Below are 13121 nucleotides of genomic sequence, written 5' to 3'. Positions count from 1 at the left end.
TTTTATGTGTATATATATATATATATATATATATATATATATATATATAATCGTAACGTATACAAAAGTAAATTTTATACAAATAGATTTTTTACACAAAGATTGAAATACATTATAAATACAAATTAAATCGAGTTTATTTAAAATCTTAATTATTAAATTTTTTAGGTCAATACGCTTTTTTACTAGAAGTTTCGTTAATAAAAATTTCTTAAATTAATAAATAAAACTGATTATTATTAATTTTACATTTATTTATTGAATGTTTATAATTATTAAAATAATATGCATTAAAAATCAATAGAATTAGAATAGTATATATTAATCATTACGACAAATAATAATTTGTTATTATTGTAGATAGTTTCTTGAACTCTTTGATCTTTCTCTTATTTCATTATAGTTATATTGGTTATACTGTGGAAGCTTCTATTATAAAGGCCCCTCCGTCTGTACCAGCGAGCCCGCGAACGCCCACCACCTTTGCCTCTTTGATTAAAATCTAAAATAAATAATTTTTAATTTAATATGTATACACTCTACACGCATACACACACACACACACACACACACACACACACATTGTAACCATCATTTTCTATTATATCTATTCTTTTATAATTTTGTCAAATATTACGAAAAATTATTTATATAAAAGAATTAAATAGAATTAGAATTTGATTCCATACATAGATTGAACTTCAAATAATCTTGACAAGTGATCTTAATTAAAATAAATGATCAATTTTTTTCTTCTCGAAACCTTTTAATTTTTATATGAAATATTTTCTGATTATAATTATAATGACAACTAGTAATAATCGACTGTATTAATTAAAATTAAACACTCTGCATATCTAAATGCATTAAAAAATTGATAATTTATATACTTTTTATTTGCGGTCCCTGAAACTTTGGTAATAACTCCTGTTGCTGCTGTTGTTGTAACTGCTGTTGTTGTAACTGCTGTTGTTGTAACTGCTGTTGTTGCAGTTCCTGTTGTTGTTTCTGCTGAAACAATTGTTGCAGCAGTAATATCTGTTGTTCTTGTACCTCTTGCTGTTTCTGCTGTATTAGCAGCAGCTGCTGCACTAAATTGTAAATATCGGACATGAACTTTTCCTTATTTTTTAACAGCATTGTTCCTGTTTCCTCAGACACTTCTTCTGTAAAAATTAAAAAAAAAAAAAAAAAAAAAATATATATATATATATATATATTTATAAATACATATATAAATACATACATCTACAGGATGTTTCAAGAGAAATAGCCAGTATACTAGGATATAATTGTACACATCATTTATAACTCATCATTTTAAACAAATAATATGAGGCATTTAAAGTGTTCCAGCTATTATTTTTAAAAGTATGCATTATAGAGAAAAAGTTTAAATAACAAATATTCCATTTGAAGAGGAAATAAGATAGGGATATTAGTTTGACTTTGGATGTAGATGTCAAAATCGCGTAAAGATGTAGTTTTTTTAAAATGAAATAATTTTAATTCTTTATAAAATCAATTTCTCACCATTTTTGGTATTCTATCTTTATAACATTTTATATCAAATATTGCGAGGAATCAATTTTATTAAAAAATTTAGAGTGGTTCCACTTTAGAGTGGTTTAAAGAAAACTTAAATTAAATTGACCTTTAAATGATTTAAAAAATGATCTAAATTTAATTTCAAGTTTATGAACTTTTTTTCCTCAAAATCTTTTGTGTGAAATATTTTCTTGTTCAGATAATCAGATAATCATAGTTCAGTAATAGTTGACTATATTAATTAAAATAAAACACTCTGTATATTTAAATATATTAAAAAACTGACATAGTAACTAAAAACTGACGAAGTAACATACTTTCTAATTGCGGTTCCTGAACTGTTTGTTGTAGCTCCTGTTCTTGCGACTCTTGTTGTTGTTGTTCCTGTTGAATCAATTGCTGCAGAAGTTGTTGCATCAGTAACTGTTGCTCATGTTGTAGTTTTTGATGTTGGTACTGCTGATGCAGAAATTGGTGCACTAAATTATACATATTGGATTCAGACTCTTCTTCACCTTCTAGAGGCATTCTCTCTGCTTATTTAGATAATTCTTCTGTAAAAATATAAGAAATATATAAATATGTATATATAAATACATATACAGGTGTATGTATTTAAGATTATATTCAAGAGAAATGATCAGTATTTTAGGACATAATTATAAACAAATAAGCTTATAGAAGATGAAGTATTTAAAATATTACAAGTTATTATCTCTAGAAATATTTATAGCAAAAAATATTTTTAAATATATTGTTTGAAGATAAAAAGAAGATAGCAATGTATATTAATCTTCAATGTAGATGCCAAGATTATATAAAGATCAATTTAGTTTTTTTTTAATAAAACAAACTTTTTTAAATGGAATAAATTTTTTTATATAAATTTGAATTTCTTATCATTTTTGATACCTTCTTTATAACTTTTTGTGCCAAATATTGTGAGGAATTTATATTAAAAAATGTGGTTCTATTTAAAAAAAAAAAAAAAAGAAAATTGATCTTGACATCTACAACCAAGATTAATATTCCCATATTTCCTTCAAATATCTCTTATCTAAAACATTTTTGGTATAATGAGAACTTTCAGAGATAATTGTCCTATTCTGGACAGTTGTAAAATTATAGTATGTTCAATGTTAAGAACAAAAATATTTATTATCTTATGTTCATAGAAAGTTTGTATTTAATGTTAATACAAGTTCTATGATATAATTACATTAAAAACTTAATAAATTTTTTAATATCCCATTATCGACGAGACGAATTGATTGTATTTTGGCTGTTAGTGAAAAATAAATATAGACTAAAGAAACTAAAGAAAAAACCACATCTCTTTCATTCGAGTTGCAAAATACATTGAAATCGTGATAAATGCAAAATAAATCGTGATAAATGCAAAATACATTGAAATCGTGATAACAATGATAAAATATTTGAAAATTTATTGTGAGCTCAAAATTTTTTAAATATAATTGTATTATAGAACTCGGTTCTATTAACAATAATAAACGTTTTCATTGTTAAAATTATAAACATGCTACATCTTTATAACCATTCCGAATTGCACACATTTATATAAATATTTTTAAATAATAAATATTATAATAAATATTTTTTTAAAATTGTTCTATTGTAATATTATTATTAATAAAGATGAGAAATATAATTTAAGATATTATTTAGTACTTACGTGATACTTTATTCCTTCGAAGACTTCTTCGAAACTTGTTATCTGATCGCCTGATTTCGCTAGTCTTGCACAGTCCCGCAAATCAGTGCTGCCAGAAGAAAGACGCGGCTTACACGCACACGATTGGCGAATCACGTATTTGCACGTACACACATGTGTTGCCTAGAGCGCTCTCTGCACATATACGTGATTCTCTAATTGTGTGCGTGTAGCCGCGTCTTTCTGGCAGCGCCAATGACAAATGGGCTTGTAACCCGGTAATCATCGACAAAAGACTATCAAGAAATAATGAAACAAAACTCGGAAATATGATCCCAGTAGATTATCTCGACGTATATGTGCTAACACACATTCGATGCTCATGTGAATACAAACCCATTAAATGCATTCACGAGGAACACTTGTTTCTGGTTGCTTCAAGAAACATGTCATCGGTTGTATAATTTTGTTTTATATTTTACCGCCTGCGCATAACATCTGCGCAGAACGATCAGTATTTGTCTCACTTTATCGGTGACCCCTCTTATGGGAATTGACATGTTATCAACAGAAAACGGGTGATAACATTCAACGTTGTCTGAAGAAATAAGTTTTCTTGCCATAAGATTAATTGCCGTTTGACTCTCGACTCTATCGTGGAAAAAATGACAGTTGTAAGTTGAACATTTTTGCAGAAAGTAGCGTTATCTTTTGCGTTCGAGGTTATGTATATTTTGTTTCAATCATATAAATAAAAAATACATGTCTTTATAAGATATCAACAAAAAACTTTAGAAATTAATAATTTTGTATAATTTTGTATAATACGATAAAATAGAAGTTTTAACGAAATTATACGTGTGGAACAAATTAATAAATACTTCAATAATTCTCTTTATCATAAAGATAGAATTGCAGAATAAATATTTTATGCAAGATGTTTCACGTTTTATTTTTTATGTACATTTTACATTTAAAATATGAGTTATTTCTTTGTTAGACATTCTATTGATGTGATGATTGAACCAAATTACATGTGACAATTGATTATCAAATTATTTGGACATTTTTGTTTTTAGGAATTGAAAAAGTTTCTCTATGAATTATTAAGCAATGTTGAAGGACTGCATAGCATATTAATTACAGACAGAGATGGAGTACCCGTCATATCTGTAGCCGATGAAAAAGCACCAGAATTAGCTACAAGAGCTAGTTTCTTATCTACTTTTGGAATGGCTACAGACCAGGGAAGTAAATTAGGTCTTGGAAAGAACAAAACTATTATATGCATGTATAGTAATTACCAGGTAAATATATAATTGTGTGTGTGTGTGTGTGTGTGTGTGTGTGTATTAGTTATATAAATAATTATACTAATATATAAATCTTGCTTGAAAGAAAGAATTAAGAAATAAAAAATAATAATTATTAGATATACTAGCAGAAATAATTTATATTATTTGGTAAAATAATGTACATAAAATCCTTAATTCAATAAATTTAATATAATTAATAATTAGAAATAAATATATAAAGATACTTATAGTTAAATTATAATTAATTTTTATAAACAATTTTTTGTTATATGCTTCTTTCATTATTATTGGAATATATTTGCAATTTGAAAAATTTGAGAATTCTTTTTATCAATTTCAGGTAATCCAGATGAATAAGTTACCATTGGTTGTTAGTTTTATTGCTAGTCACAATTGCAATACTGGTCACATATTATCATTGGAAAATAAGATTGATCCTATTCTATGTAGTTTAAAAAATGCAGTAGTAGAAGCCTGATGGTTACCTGTTGTCCATTATGGGTGATAAATATTGAGTATGGATCTCAAATCTGTGGACTGTTGCAAATATCAGTTATTAATATTGATCTTAAGCAATTTTTCAAGGATAACAGGTCTGTTTTGTTTCTATGCTTATGATTTTTTATAATGCTGGAAAGTATATTTTATGTGTGTGAAAAAGAAAGATATAAAAGATTATTGTAATATTTTAAAGTTAAATATTACATTACAGAAAAATTCTTTCCAAGGAATTTAGAGATATTTCTAAAGTTAAAATGTTAATTTATATCCAGAGAAAAAATATTTTATGCATACTTTTTTTTTATAAAATTATATTACTTGCCATAACTTATAATTTATAACTTATAATTTATTACATTAAATTGCTTAATAAGAAATAATCAAGTAAAACTCTATTAGGATGAACTTTTCGAAAATTGACAAATATAAAAAAATAAGTTAAAAAAAATCTTTATATAAAACTATAAGAAATTTTAAATATGGCAGTAATGTACAAGTTTTGATATCCTTCACATCTTTTATAAAGTCATTCCAATGTAATAATGAACTAAATAATTGAACTTAATAAGTAAAAAAATATTAATATCTAAGAATATTTGGATAATTCATTTTGTATCAATAAAAGTATTTATTTAACTTAAATTGTGTAGTTAATGATTACAAGTAATCAAATTGAGTTTAAGATTTGTCACATTTGTGCAATCTAAACATAAAAAGAATGGAGATTATTATTAATCCTTAGACAGACTAACATTATGATGGGTATTGGATCCATTTGTATCACTTTTACTATTCGAATAAAGATGCGCAAATTATATTTTTGATTAAAGTAAAAATATAGGCAAAGTATAAATAGATATTTATTCTATTTCATACAAACTATTTCTTTTGTTCGTTACATGACATAAGATATGTGCATTAGATATATATATATATATATATATATATATATATATATATATTGCATTTTCGCCTGTATTTATTGTGTTGTATTGAAAAAAATTTGGTATCTACTACAGACAAAAGTTAAATTATCGATAACATTGATTTTTGTAACTAAATATATGTGTATATATTTATATACCTTTGTCATTAGAAGAAATACATATAAGCAAAATTATGCAAGGAAAATTTGCTATAAAGGATAAACTAAAGGCTTGCCCTCAAGACCATGAAGAATGTTCTGTGCTGCAATCGTCGACATATCGTTGCGGGTCTTGATCGTTGCGCTGCCCAAATGTGGTATAATTTCTGCAATTAGACCAAAACTAATAATATATAATATACTATATGTGTATAAGTAACAGATAGTATAACAATTATATAATTTTGTATCATATTATATCGAGTGCGAAATTATAGAGTCCTTAAAAACTTAGTTTCTTGAATTTTCAAATAATAGTATCTTAGTATTTTAATCCTCTTTAGTAATTTAAGCTATTATATTTTAACGATAATAATAATCGATTGTTAAAATAAACAAAGAGAAAGAATAAAATAATTATACCGGCATTAGGTAGTTTAAGAAGTTCATGATACGGTGGTAGCGGTTCCGGATCAGTAACATCCAGCCCGGCAGCAAATATCTTCTTATTACGGAGAGCTCTTACAAGCGAATCGGTATTGACAATTTGACCGCGAGCTATATTCACGAAGATGGATGTTTTTTTCATTTTATCAAAAACACTGTCGTCGAAAAGTCCTTTCGTTTCATTAGTTAAAGGAGCCGCAACCACAAGGTAATCACTCTGCTTCAAAAGATCGTCGAAAGATACAAATATTGCTCCAAGTTCATCACCTGTCAACATGTTATATTATGTATTTTAAAATGTCAAAGATTTTTCTAAATAACATTTTTATATATTTATATTCTTGAACAAACAGCAAAAGATATTTTTATTGAACAATTAACTAATTTTTACAATTAGGCGACTTATTATTAAAAATCTGTTTAATTTACAATGAGCGTCACACATGGTAATATCTTTCCTAAATATATCTTTATATAAATTTTTTAAGATATATAGACAGAATGGATAAAGAATATAAAAAGTAATTGTTATAATTAAAGTTCTTGTAAATATCGAATAAAAAATATAGATATGTGAGAAAAACATTTAATTGATTGATAAGTGCTGTGAAATGCGTGTGTTTGTATACATATGTACCTGCTTTCTTGCGCGAATGTCCGGTATAGATAAAGCGTTTCACTTCGAAGCCCACTAATCGTTTAACGATCGCTTGACCAATATTTCCCAAACCAAAGATGCCGACTGTCGAGCCTCGTAATTCCTGTCCCAACAACCATTGCGGTCCAGGTTTTACTTGATTCCTTGATTAGATATTACTTATTAGCACATATGTTACATGATGACTTTTAGCACATATGTTACATGATGACTTTTACTTCTACAGAAAATATATTTGAAAGTACAATTTTAAAGTTTTAAATTGATTAATAAATCTTAAATTTTGTTTCGTACTTTTCAGAGAGGTTTCTCGATATCAATTATAAATTATAAAATGAGAATATATTTAATCACTGTTCTAACGCCGCGCGACCCTCATAGGCGCGTTTCGCAGCAGATAACATTAAAAATATAGCTATCTCCGCAACTGCAGCCGACACCACCTTCGGCGTGTGTCCGATCTTGATTCCTCTTCTTTTAATTTCAGGGACATCTAAGTGTTCGTAACCGGCTGACATTGTCGATACGACTTTCAAGTTTGGACCTGAAAAATGTTGGAGAGATTCAAATTTCCTTTAGTTTCTAGCTCGATAAAATCTCGATTTAATTATTCTAATTTGCTTTTCTTTCGATGATGATTAATCCGTATTAGTCTATGTTCAGGATTCTGGAAATTGCTATTAAACTTCATTTAAATATTAGTTAAATTTTTTAATTGATTTTCGTCTAGTGTGGAAATTTAATTAATATATTTAAAAATAGTTGCATAAGCAAATTAAATAAAAAATAAAATTTGAATTTACCGGCAACATCTAGGAACTCGCTATCAACTTTATGATGGCCGACAAGAAAGACAGCATCATGTCCAGGTAGAACTTTTAGTACTTGTTCCCGAGCATTTTCAACACCTGGCATAATAGTGAGATTGCATCTATATATCAATAAAAATAACGATAAATGATGCATATTGCACACCAATACATTTAGAATGTTATATATACAGGGTTTTCCATTTTAAATTTGCTATCGAAATATCTCATAAAGTATAAAAAATACGAAAAAATGTTTCAGACAAAAGTTGTATGGTTTCGAAGGGAACGTAAGTTGGTGCCTGTTTGCCAGTTTGTTAGTTTGACCTTGGAGAGTCACCTGAATATCTCGTGAAGGTCACCTCCAACTTTTTAAATGGGACACCTTATACACTTTTGCATATTTTTGTAACTCATCTCGAGAGCTTTCCAAAACACTTATTTCTTAATTTTACATGAATCGTAAAATATCTTGTAAAATATTCATTTTTCGATTATCTCACCTTAATATTTTTATGTACAAAATAATAAGAAGAATCAATTATGTGTTTTCTTTACACCAATTGATTCCTCATATTATTTTGTACGTAATAGATTTAAGATAAACTAATCGAAAAATGAATATTTTACAAGATATTTTATGGTTTTTGTAAAATTAAGAATTGATTTCAAGCCTCATAACTCGGAAAGTACTTAATGAAAACTAACTTAATTATAATGTTTTGGAAAGCTCTCGAGATGAGCTACAAGAATATGCAAAAGAGTATCCCATTTAAAAAGTTGATGGAGGTGACCTTCACGTGATCTTCAAGTGACTCTTAAAACTAATGACATCATCTTATATCCCCCTCGAAACCATACCACATTTGTCTGAAACATTTTTTCGTATCTTTTAGACTTTACGAGAAATTTCGATGGCAAAATTAAAATGGAACACCTTGTATAATAGTCTCTAAATATATAATTATATATATAGTTTATTTATATAGTTAATATAAATAAATTCTATACCCAATAAGCAAAATGTAAGCAGTATGTCGACAGACTGGCAACAGATTTGATCAAACCATGTCAGCAGAATGACATCTACTGCGTCCTCATTCTGCTTCTAATCTGCTAGCAGAACCTGCTCACAGAATCGGATATCAGATTGTCGGCAGAAACTGAGCAGGATCTGCTATCAATGCTAACATGACTTGATGTCAGACTGTTAGCAGAAACCGAACAGAATCTGCGGATGCAACCTGATGGCAAATGGACAGCAGAAATTTCACAAGATTTGCACTTTTATTAATATTATATAAATGCAACAAAATTGATTATTACAGGTGCTAAATAACAATATTATCGGCAAGTTAATTAGAATTTTCTTATAGAAAATGACATATATGTAATATGTTATATCATAGTTATATTTCATATAGCGAAGGACTAATTTCAATTCTATTTAATTAAATTAATAATAAAGTAAATGTAACTTGTAAAACTTGAGATGTAATTTATTTAGAATTAAATTCTTGCTTTATGCCTCAAATAGCCAGTGCATGAATAATTTTCCATATATTATATTGATTCCAATCAGTTTAATATTCTGAATTCTGACTCTCATTTGCTTGTATCAGATATCAGAAATTAAAGTGAAAAATTAAAATGATGATTACTATATTTTTAGTCTTTTATTCATATTCGTGACTTTATATATATTTCTGACAGAAATTCAATTACGAGAAAGTACAGCTCACGTAGCGGTAAGTGAAAGAACTATCGAATCATGCAAATCCTGTTCCATTTCTGCCATCAATCTGCTATCAGAGATTGTATGCGCAGATCCTGTTCGATTTTTGCCGACAATCTGTTGTCAAATTGCATCGCACAGATCCTGTCCAATTTCTGCCACCAATCTGCCACTAAGTTATGCCGGCAGAATCTGTTCGATTTTTGCTGCCAATCTGGTAACTGATTATGTTAACAAGCTTTGTTATATTTCTGTTGACATTCTGGCGACATCACATGATATATCAGAACCTGCATCGATTCTGTAATCTTTCTGTCGACAACAATTTCTAACAGATTCCCTGACAAGATCTGCTTTAGCAGACTTGGCTATTGGGGTAAGTATGTAAATAATATAAATATATTCTACAAATATATTATATAAATAATATTATACACATTATATATTTTTTTTGTATAAATTTGAACTTACTTTGGTCGAAGCAAATCGATGCCGGTTGTCGGCGTTGCATAGCTAGTAACCAAAACACGCGGTAGATCCAGTGAACTCATCGCGCTATTTATATTATAAAATTATAGAAACAATATAAATTCGAAATTAAGGTCACACATATACAAGGATGTTATAAGGATATATGAGAATAATTTTGTCGGCGATGAAATAGCACGACGATTAATGTAAAGAATTTTCTTGCGAGTATTTTTAGCGAAAATTAAATTTACCGAAATTGCTACTTCAATAGCTGTATTAAATGTGGCGAACAGCTATTTCTGGCATACATTTATCGTTTCACCACAGATGCATAACTGATTCCGATAATTTCACGTTCTTATTATCTTATTGTCATAAAAGCAATCTGAATGAATCAGCATAAACCGGTTTATGAAGGTAACGCGATAAGATATCTTGTATTCCACATACACATTGAATATATTTTTATTTATTTGCATATACGTTAAATTAATCGCAAATAGTATGTAAGCTCTATCTGCATATAAAAGTACTGATGATTTCAAACACAATTGAAATTTAAAAAAAGAAAATTTGCGTACATTTATTTCAATATTAAATATTGCGCGAGATATTTGGCGCTATTTATTTATGACGTTTTTAAATGATCGGGTTTAATCGTTCCAGGGATAGTTTAATAAACGTTATTGACTAATTAGAACCATTCTTCTGAAGAATGTAACCATATATTTTTCAGAAGAATGGCTAACGTCTAAACTACTCCGGAGAGATTAATTTATTAACCTAAATATAATCACGTGAAACTTGTGTAATCTTCGACTTAATATATAGGAATGCGATAAAAGTTATCAGACGTATCGATTGACATCAAATTTTTCAATCTCCTAATCAAGAATTCGAAAAATTAAAAACGTTATTAAAAGATTTATCAAGTAAGATTGGCCATCGAATAGGGAATTTCTTGAATTCATGATAGAAGCTTGAAAAATTCTATGTAATAGCCAATCGGTACATCTGATAACTTTTATCGCATTTTTATGTATTAAGTCATCGAAGATTACATAAAGTTTCACGTGTTTATATATAGGCTGCGGTCGGGAAGACGTTCTGGATGCTTTAAAACATCATTCTATCTTTATTCTACATTCCATGAAAATAAAGATAGAATGATGTTTCAGAGCATATTCATAGTGCAGTCTTGACCGCAGCCATAATACGTAATACGTATATCCACGTCGCCAATTGGTCAATTCAAAATAGGACTCTCTGATTAATTAAGCTCATTAGCTCATTAGCTCATTAAGCTCATTACCCAGTAAGCAAAAAATTATTATCACAACGTTATTATAATGATATTCACTAACATAGTAATGTTGTCAAGTATGTAGTTTTTAACATTGTATGCAACATCATTATGAACAAACTTTGACACCGATTGAGATTTCGGTAATGTTGAAATAACATTGTCTATGTTGTTACAAGTAATATTGTATTAATGTTGTTTTAACATTCTGATAATGTTTCTCATAAAATTAAATCAATAATAAAATAACATTAGTATCAACATCTACATAACTTAATATTAATATCACAATAATATTAATTCTAACATTAATTTAAAGCTTTTAGAACTTTCACTGAAAAATCTAAGAACGAATATTTAGACATATCTCTAAAAATAACTTACAAGATATTATAACACACTGGAAGAAACACTTTCCTCTTCTTTCGTGCAGCACTATAACTCGCAAAAACACTGTAACTTACTTATTATGCGAGATCGTGTAAGAGCACGTGGCACGCTGGCAGCCGGCACGAGTATTCCGAAGTCAAAGAACAAAAAAATAAATCATACGCATACGCAATAGAGTGTATACGCATATCCCACCAAATGTTGCTTTTCAGTAACGTATTAGGTGTCGTCATGCCCGTCATGAGAAAGAAATTAAGATATATTATGAAAAAAAATAGTCTAAAGATATGTATGAAATAAATAATACGACCTTTAAAAACAACGCGAATGAACTTGTAACTGGATGTTATATTTTTATTTATAATAAACATATTAAATATATAATAACATATAAAATATATAATAATAACATATATAATATTAAATATATAATAAATAATTAAATATATAATAACATATAAAAAACATTTTGACTAATGTTTCTAAAATATTTTATTAATATTTTAAGAGGGATGTTATTAAATAACATTTTTAAAATATTTATAAAACATAAATTAAAATATTTTTTAAATGTTATTAATATGTTTATTAGTATATTTTTAAAATATTTATAAAACATTATATCATAATGTTTAGAAAATTTATATTAAATCAACATTTTAGAATGTTGATCAAATGTTTCTTGCTTATTGGGTAGCTTAGACAAGAAACGTAGAGTAGTAAACGAGTAGTAAACATCGTAGGTTTTATGCAAAACATCATTTTTAAACATCGAAAATAAAAATCAATTGTTACTGATCAACAATATTAGGATGGACTTTCTGAAAACTGACAGATATAAAAAAATAAGTTTAAAAAAATCTTTATATGAAACTATAAGAAACCTTAAATATGGCAATAATGTGCAATTTTTGATATCCTATACATCTTTTATAAAGTCATTCCAATGTTATAATGAATTAAATAATTGAACTTTATAAGCAAAAGAATATTAATATTTAAGAATATTTGGATAATTTTGTACCAATAAAAGTATTTATTTAACCTAATAGTGTAGTTAATGATTATAAGTAATCAAATTGAGTTTAAGATTTGTCACATTTGTGCAATCTAAACATAAGAATCATGAAGATTATTATTATAATCCTTAGATGACAGACTAATATTATGATTGATATTGAATCTAT

The 13121-nt window shown here is 27.4% G+C and overlaps 3 protein-coding genes across 10 annotated transcripts; 1 reads left to right on the top strand and 2 right to left on the bottom strand.

Moving 5' to 3' along the window:
- Positions 1-359: 359 nt before the first annotated feature.
- LOC105250259 (serum response factor homolog A-like) lies at positions 360-3391 on the bottom strand. The gene is made up of 4 exons (XM_011256256.3): positions 3242-3391; positions 1866-2102; positions 891-1166; positions 360-502 (listed from the first exon to the last, which is right to left on the bottom strand). The coding sequence occupies exons 2-4, from the start codon at positions 2074-2076 to the stop codon at positions 390-392; spliced, it is 600 nt and encodes a 199-aa protein (XP_011254558.2). The 5' UTR covers positions 2077-2102; positions 3242-3391; the 3' UTR covers positions 360-389.
- Positions 3392-3721: 330 nt separating this feature from the next.
- Positions 3722-5129, top strand: LOC105250254 (ragulator complex protein LAMTOR3-A). Its single transcript, XM_011256249.3, has 3 exons — positions 3722-3894; positions 4300-4527; positions 4877-5129. Exons 1-3 carry the CDS (start codon positions 3886-3888, stop codon positions 5012-5014), a joined length of 375 nt encoding a protein of 124 aa, XP_011254551.1. The 5' UTR covers positions 3722-3885; the 3' UTR covers positions 5015-5129.
- Positions 4926-12097, bottom strand: LOC105250255 (glyoxylate reductase/hydroxypyruvate reductase). 8 transcript variants are annotated; one of them, XR_003123212.1, is made up of 8 exons: positions 10493-10713; positions 10242-10325; positions 8030-8157; positions 7581-7770; positions 7206-7369; positions 6545-6835; positions 6122-6288; positions 4926-5073 (listed from the first exon to the last, which is right to left on the bottom strand). XR_003123212.1 is itself a non-coding variant. In XM_025411528.1 (7 exons), the coding sequence occupies exons 2-7, from the start codon at positions 10279-10281 to the stop codon at positions 6173-6175; spliced, it is 906 nt and encodes a 301-aa protein (XP_025267313.1). In that variant the 5' UTR covers positions 10282-10325; positions 11929-12097; the 3' UTR covers positions 5988-6172. The 8 variants fall into 8 exon arrangements, 7 of the variants coding, with proteins under 7 accessions (XP_025267313.1, XP_025267314.1, XP_025267312.1 ...); XM_025411528.1 differs by lacking the exons at positions 4926-5073; positions 10493-10713 and adding an exon at positions 11929-12097 and having other exon boundaries at positions 5988-6288; positions 8030-8134; XM_025411529.1 differs by lacking the exons at positions 4926-5073; positions 10493-10713 and adding an exon at positions 10823-10980 and having other exon boundaries at positions 5988-6288; positions 8030-8134.
- Positions 12098-13121: the final 1024 nt, after the last annotated feature.

The sequence above is a fragment of the Camponotus floridanus genome, unplaced genomic scaffold (assembly GCF_003227725.1).
Source record: "Camponotus floridanus strain SB8 unplaced genomic scaffold, Cflo_v7.5 scaffold4, whole genome shotgun sequence".
Taxonomy (NCBI): domain Eukaryota; kingdom Metazoa; phylum Arthropoda; class Insecta; order Hymenoptera; family Formicidae; genus Camponotus; species Camponotus floridanus.
This window is presented reverse-complemented; position numbering and strand designations above follow the sequence as displayed.

Coding starts and splice junctions, on each gene's coding strand:
- LOC105250254 (XM_011256249.3), top strand. Junction 4,528..4,876: donor GCATGTATAGTAATTACCAG/GTAAATATATAA, acceptor TATCAATTTCAG/GTAATCCAGATGAATAAGTT.
- LOC105250255 (XM_025411524.1), bottom strand. CDS start 10,321: ATGAGTTCACTGGATCTACCGCGTGTTTTGGTTACTAGCTATGCAACG. Junction 7,771..8,029: donor CGAGTTCCTAGATGTTGCCG/GTAAATTCAAAT, acceptor AACATTTTTCAG/GTCCAAACTTGAAAGTCGTA. Junction 7,370..7,580: donor GGTCGCGCGGCGTTAGAACA/GTGATTAAATAT, acceptor TATCTAATCAAG/GAATCAAGTAAAACCTGGAC.
- LOC105250259 (XM_011256256.3), bottom strand. CDS start 2,076: ATGCCTCTAGAAGGTGAAGAAGAGTCTGAATCCAATATGTATAATTTA. Junction 1,167..1,865: donor TCAGGAACCGCAATTAGAAA/GTATGTTACTTC, acceptor TAATTTTTACAG/AAGAAGTGTCTGAGGAAACA. Junction 503..890: donor TCAGGGACCGCAAATAAAAA/GTATATAAATTA, acceptor TATTTATTTTAG/ATTTTAATCAAAGAGGCAAA.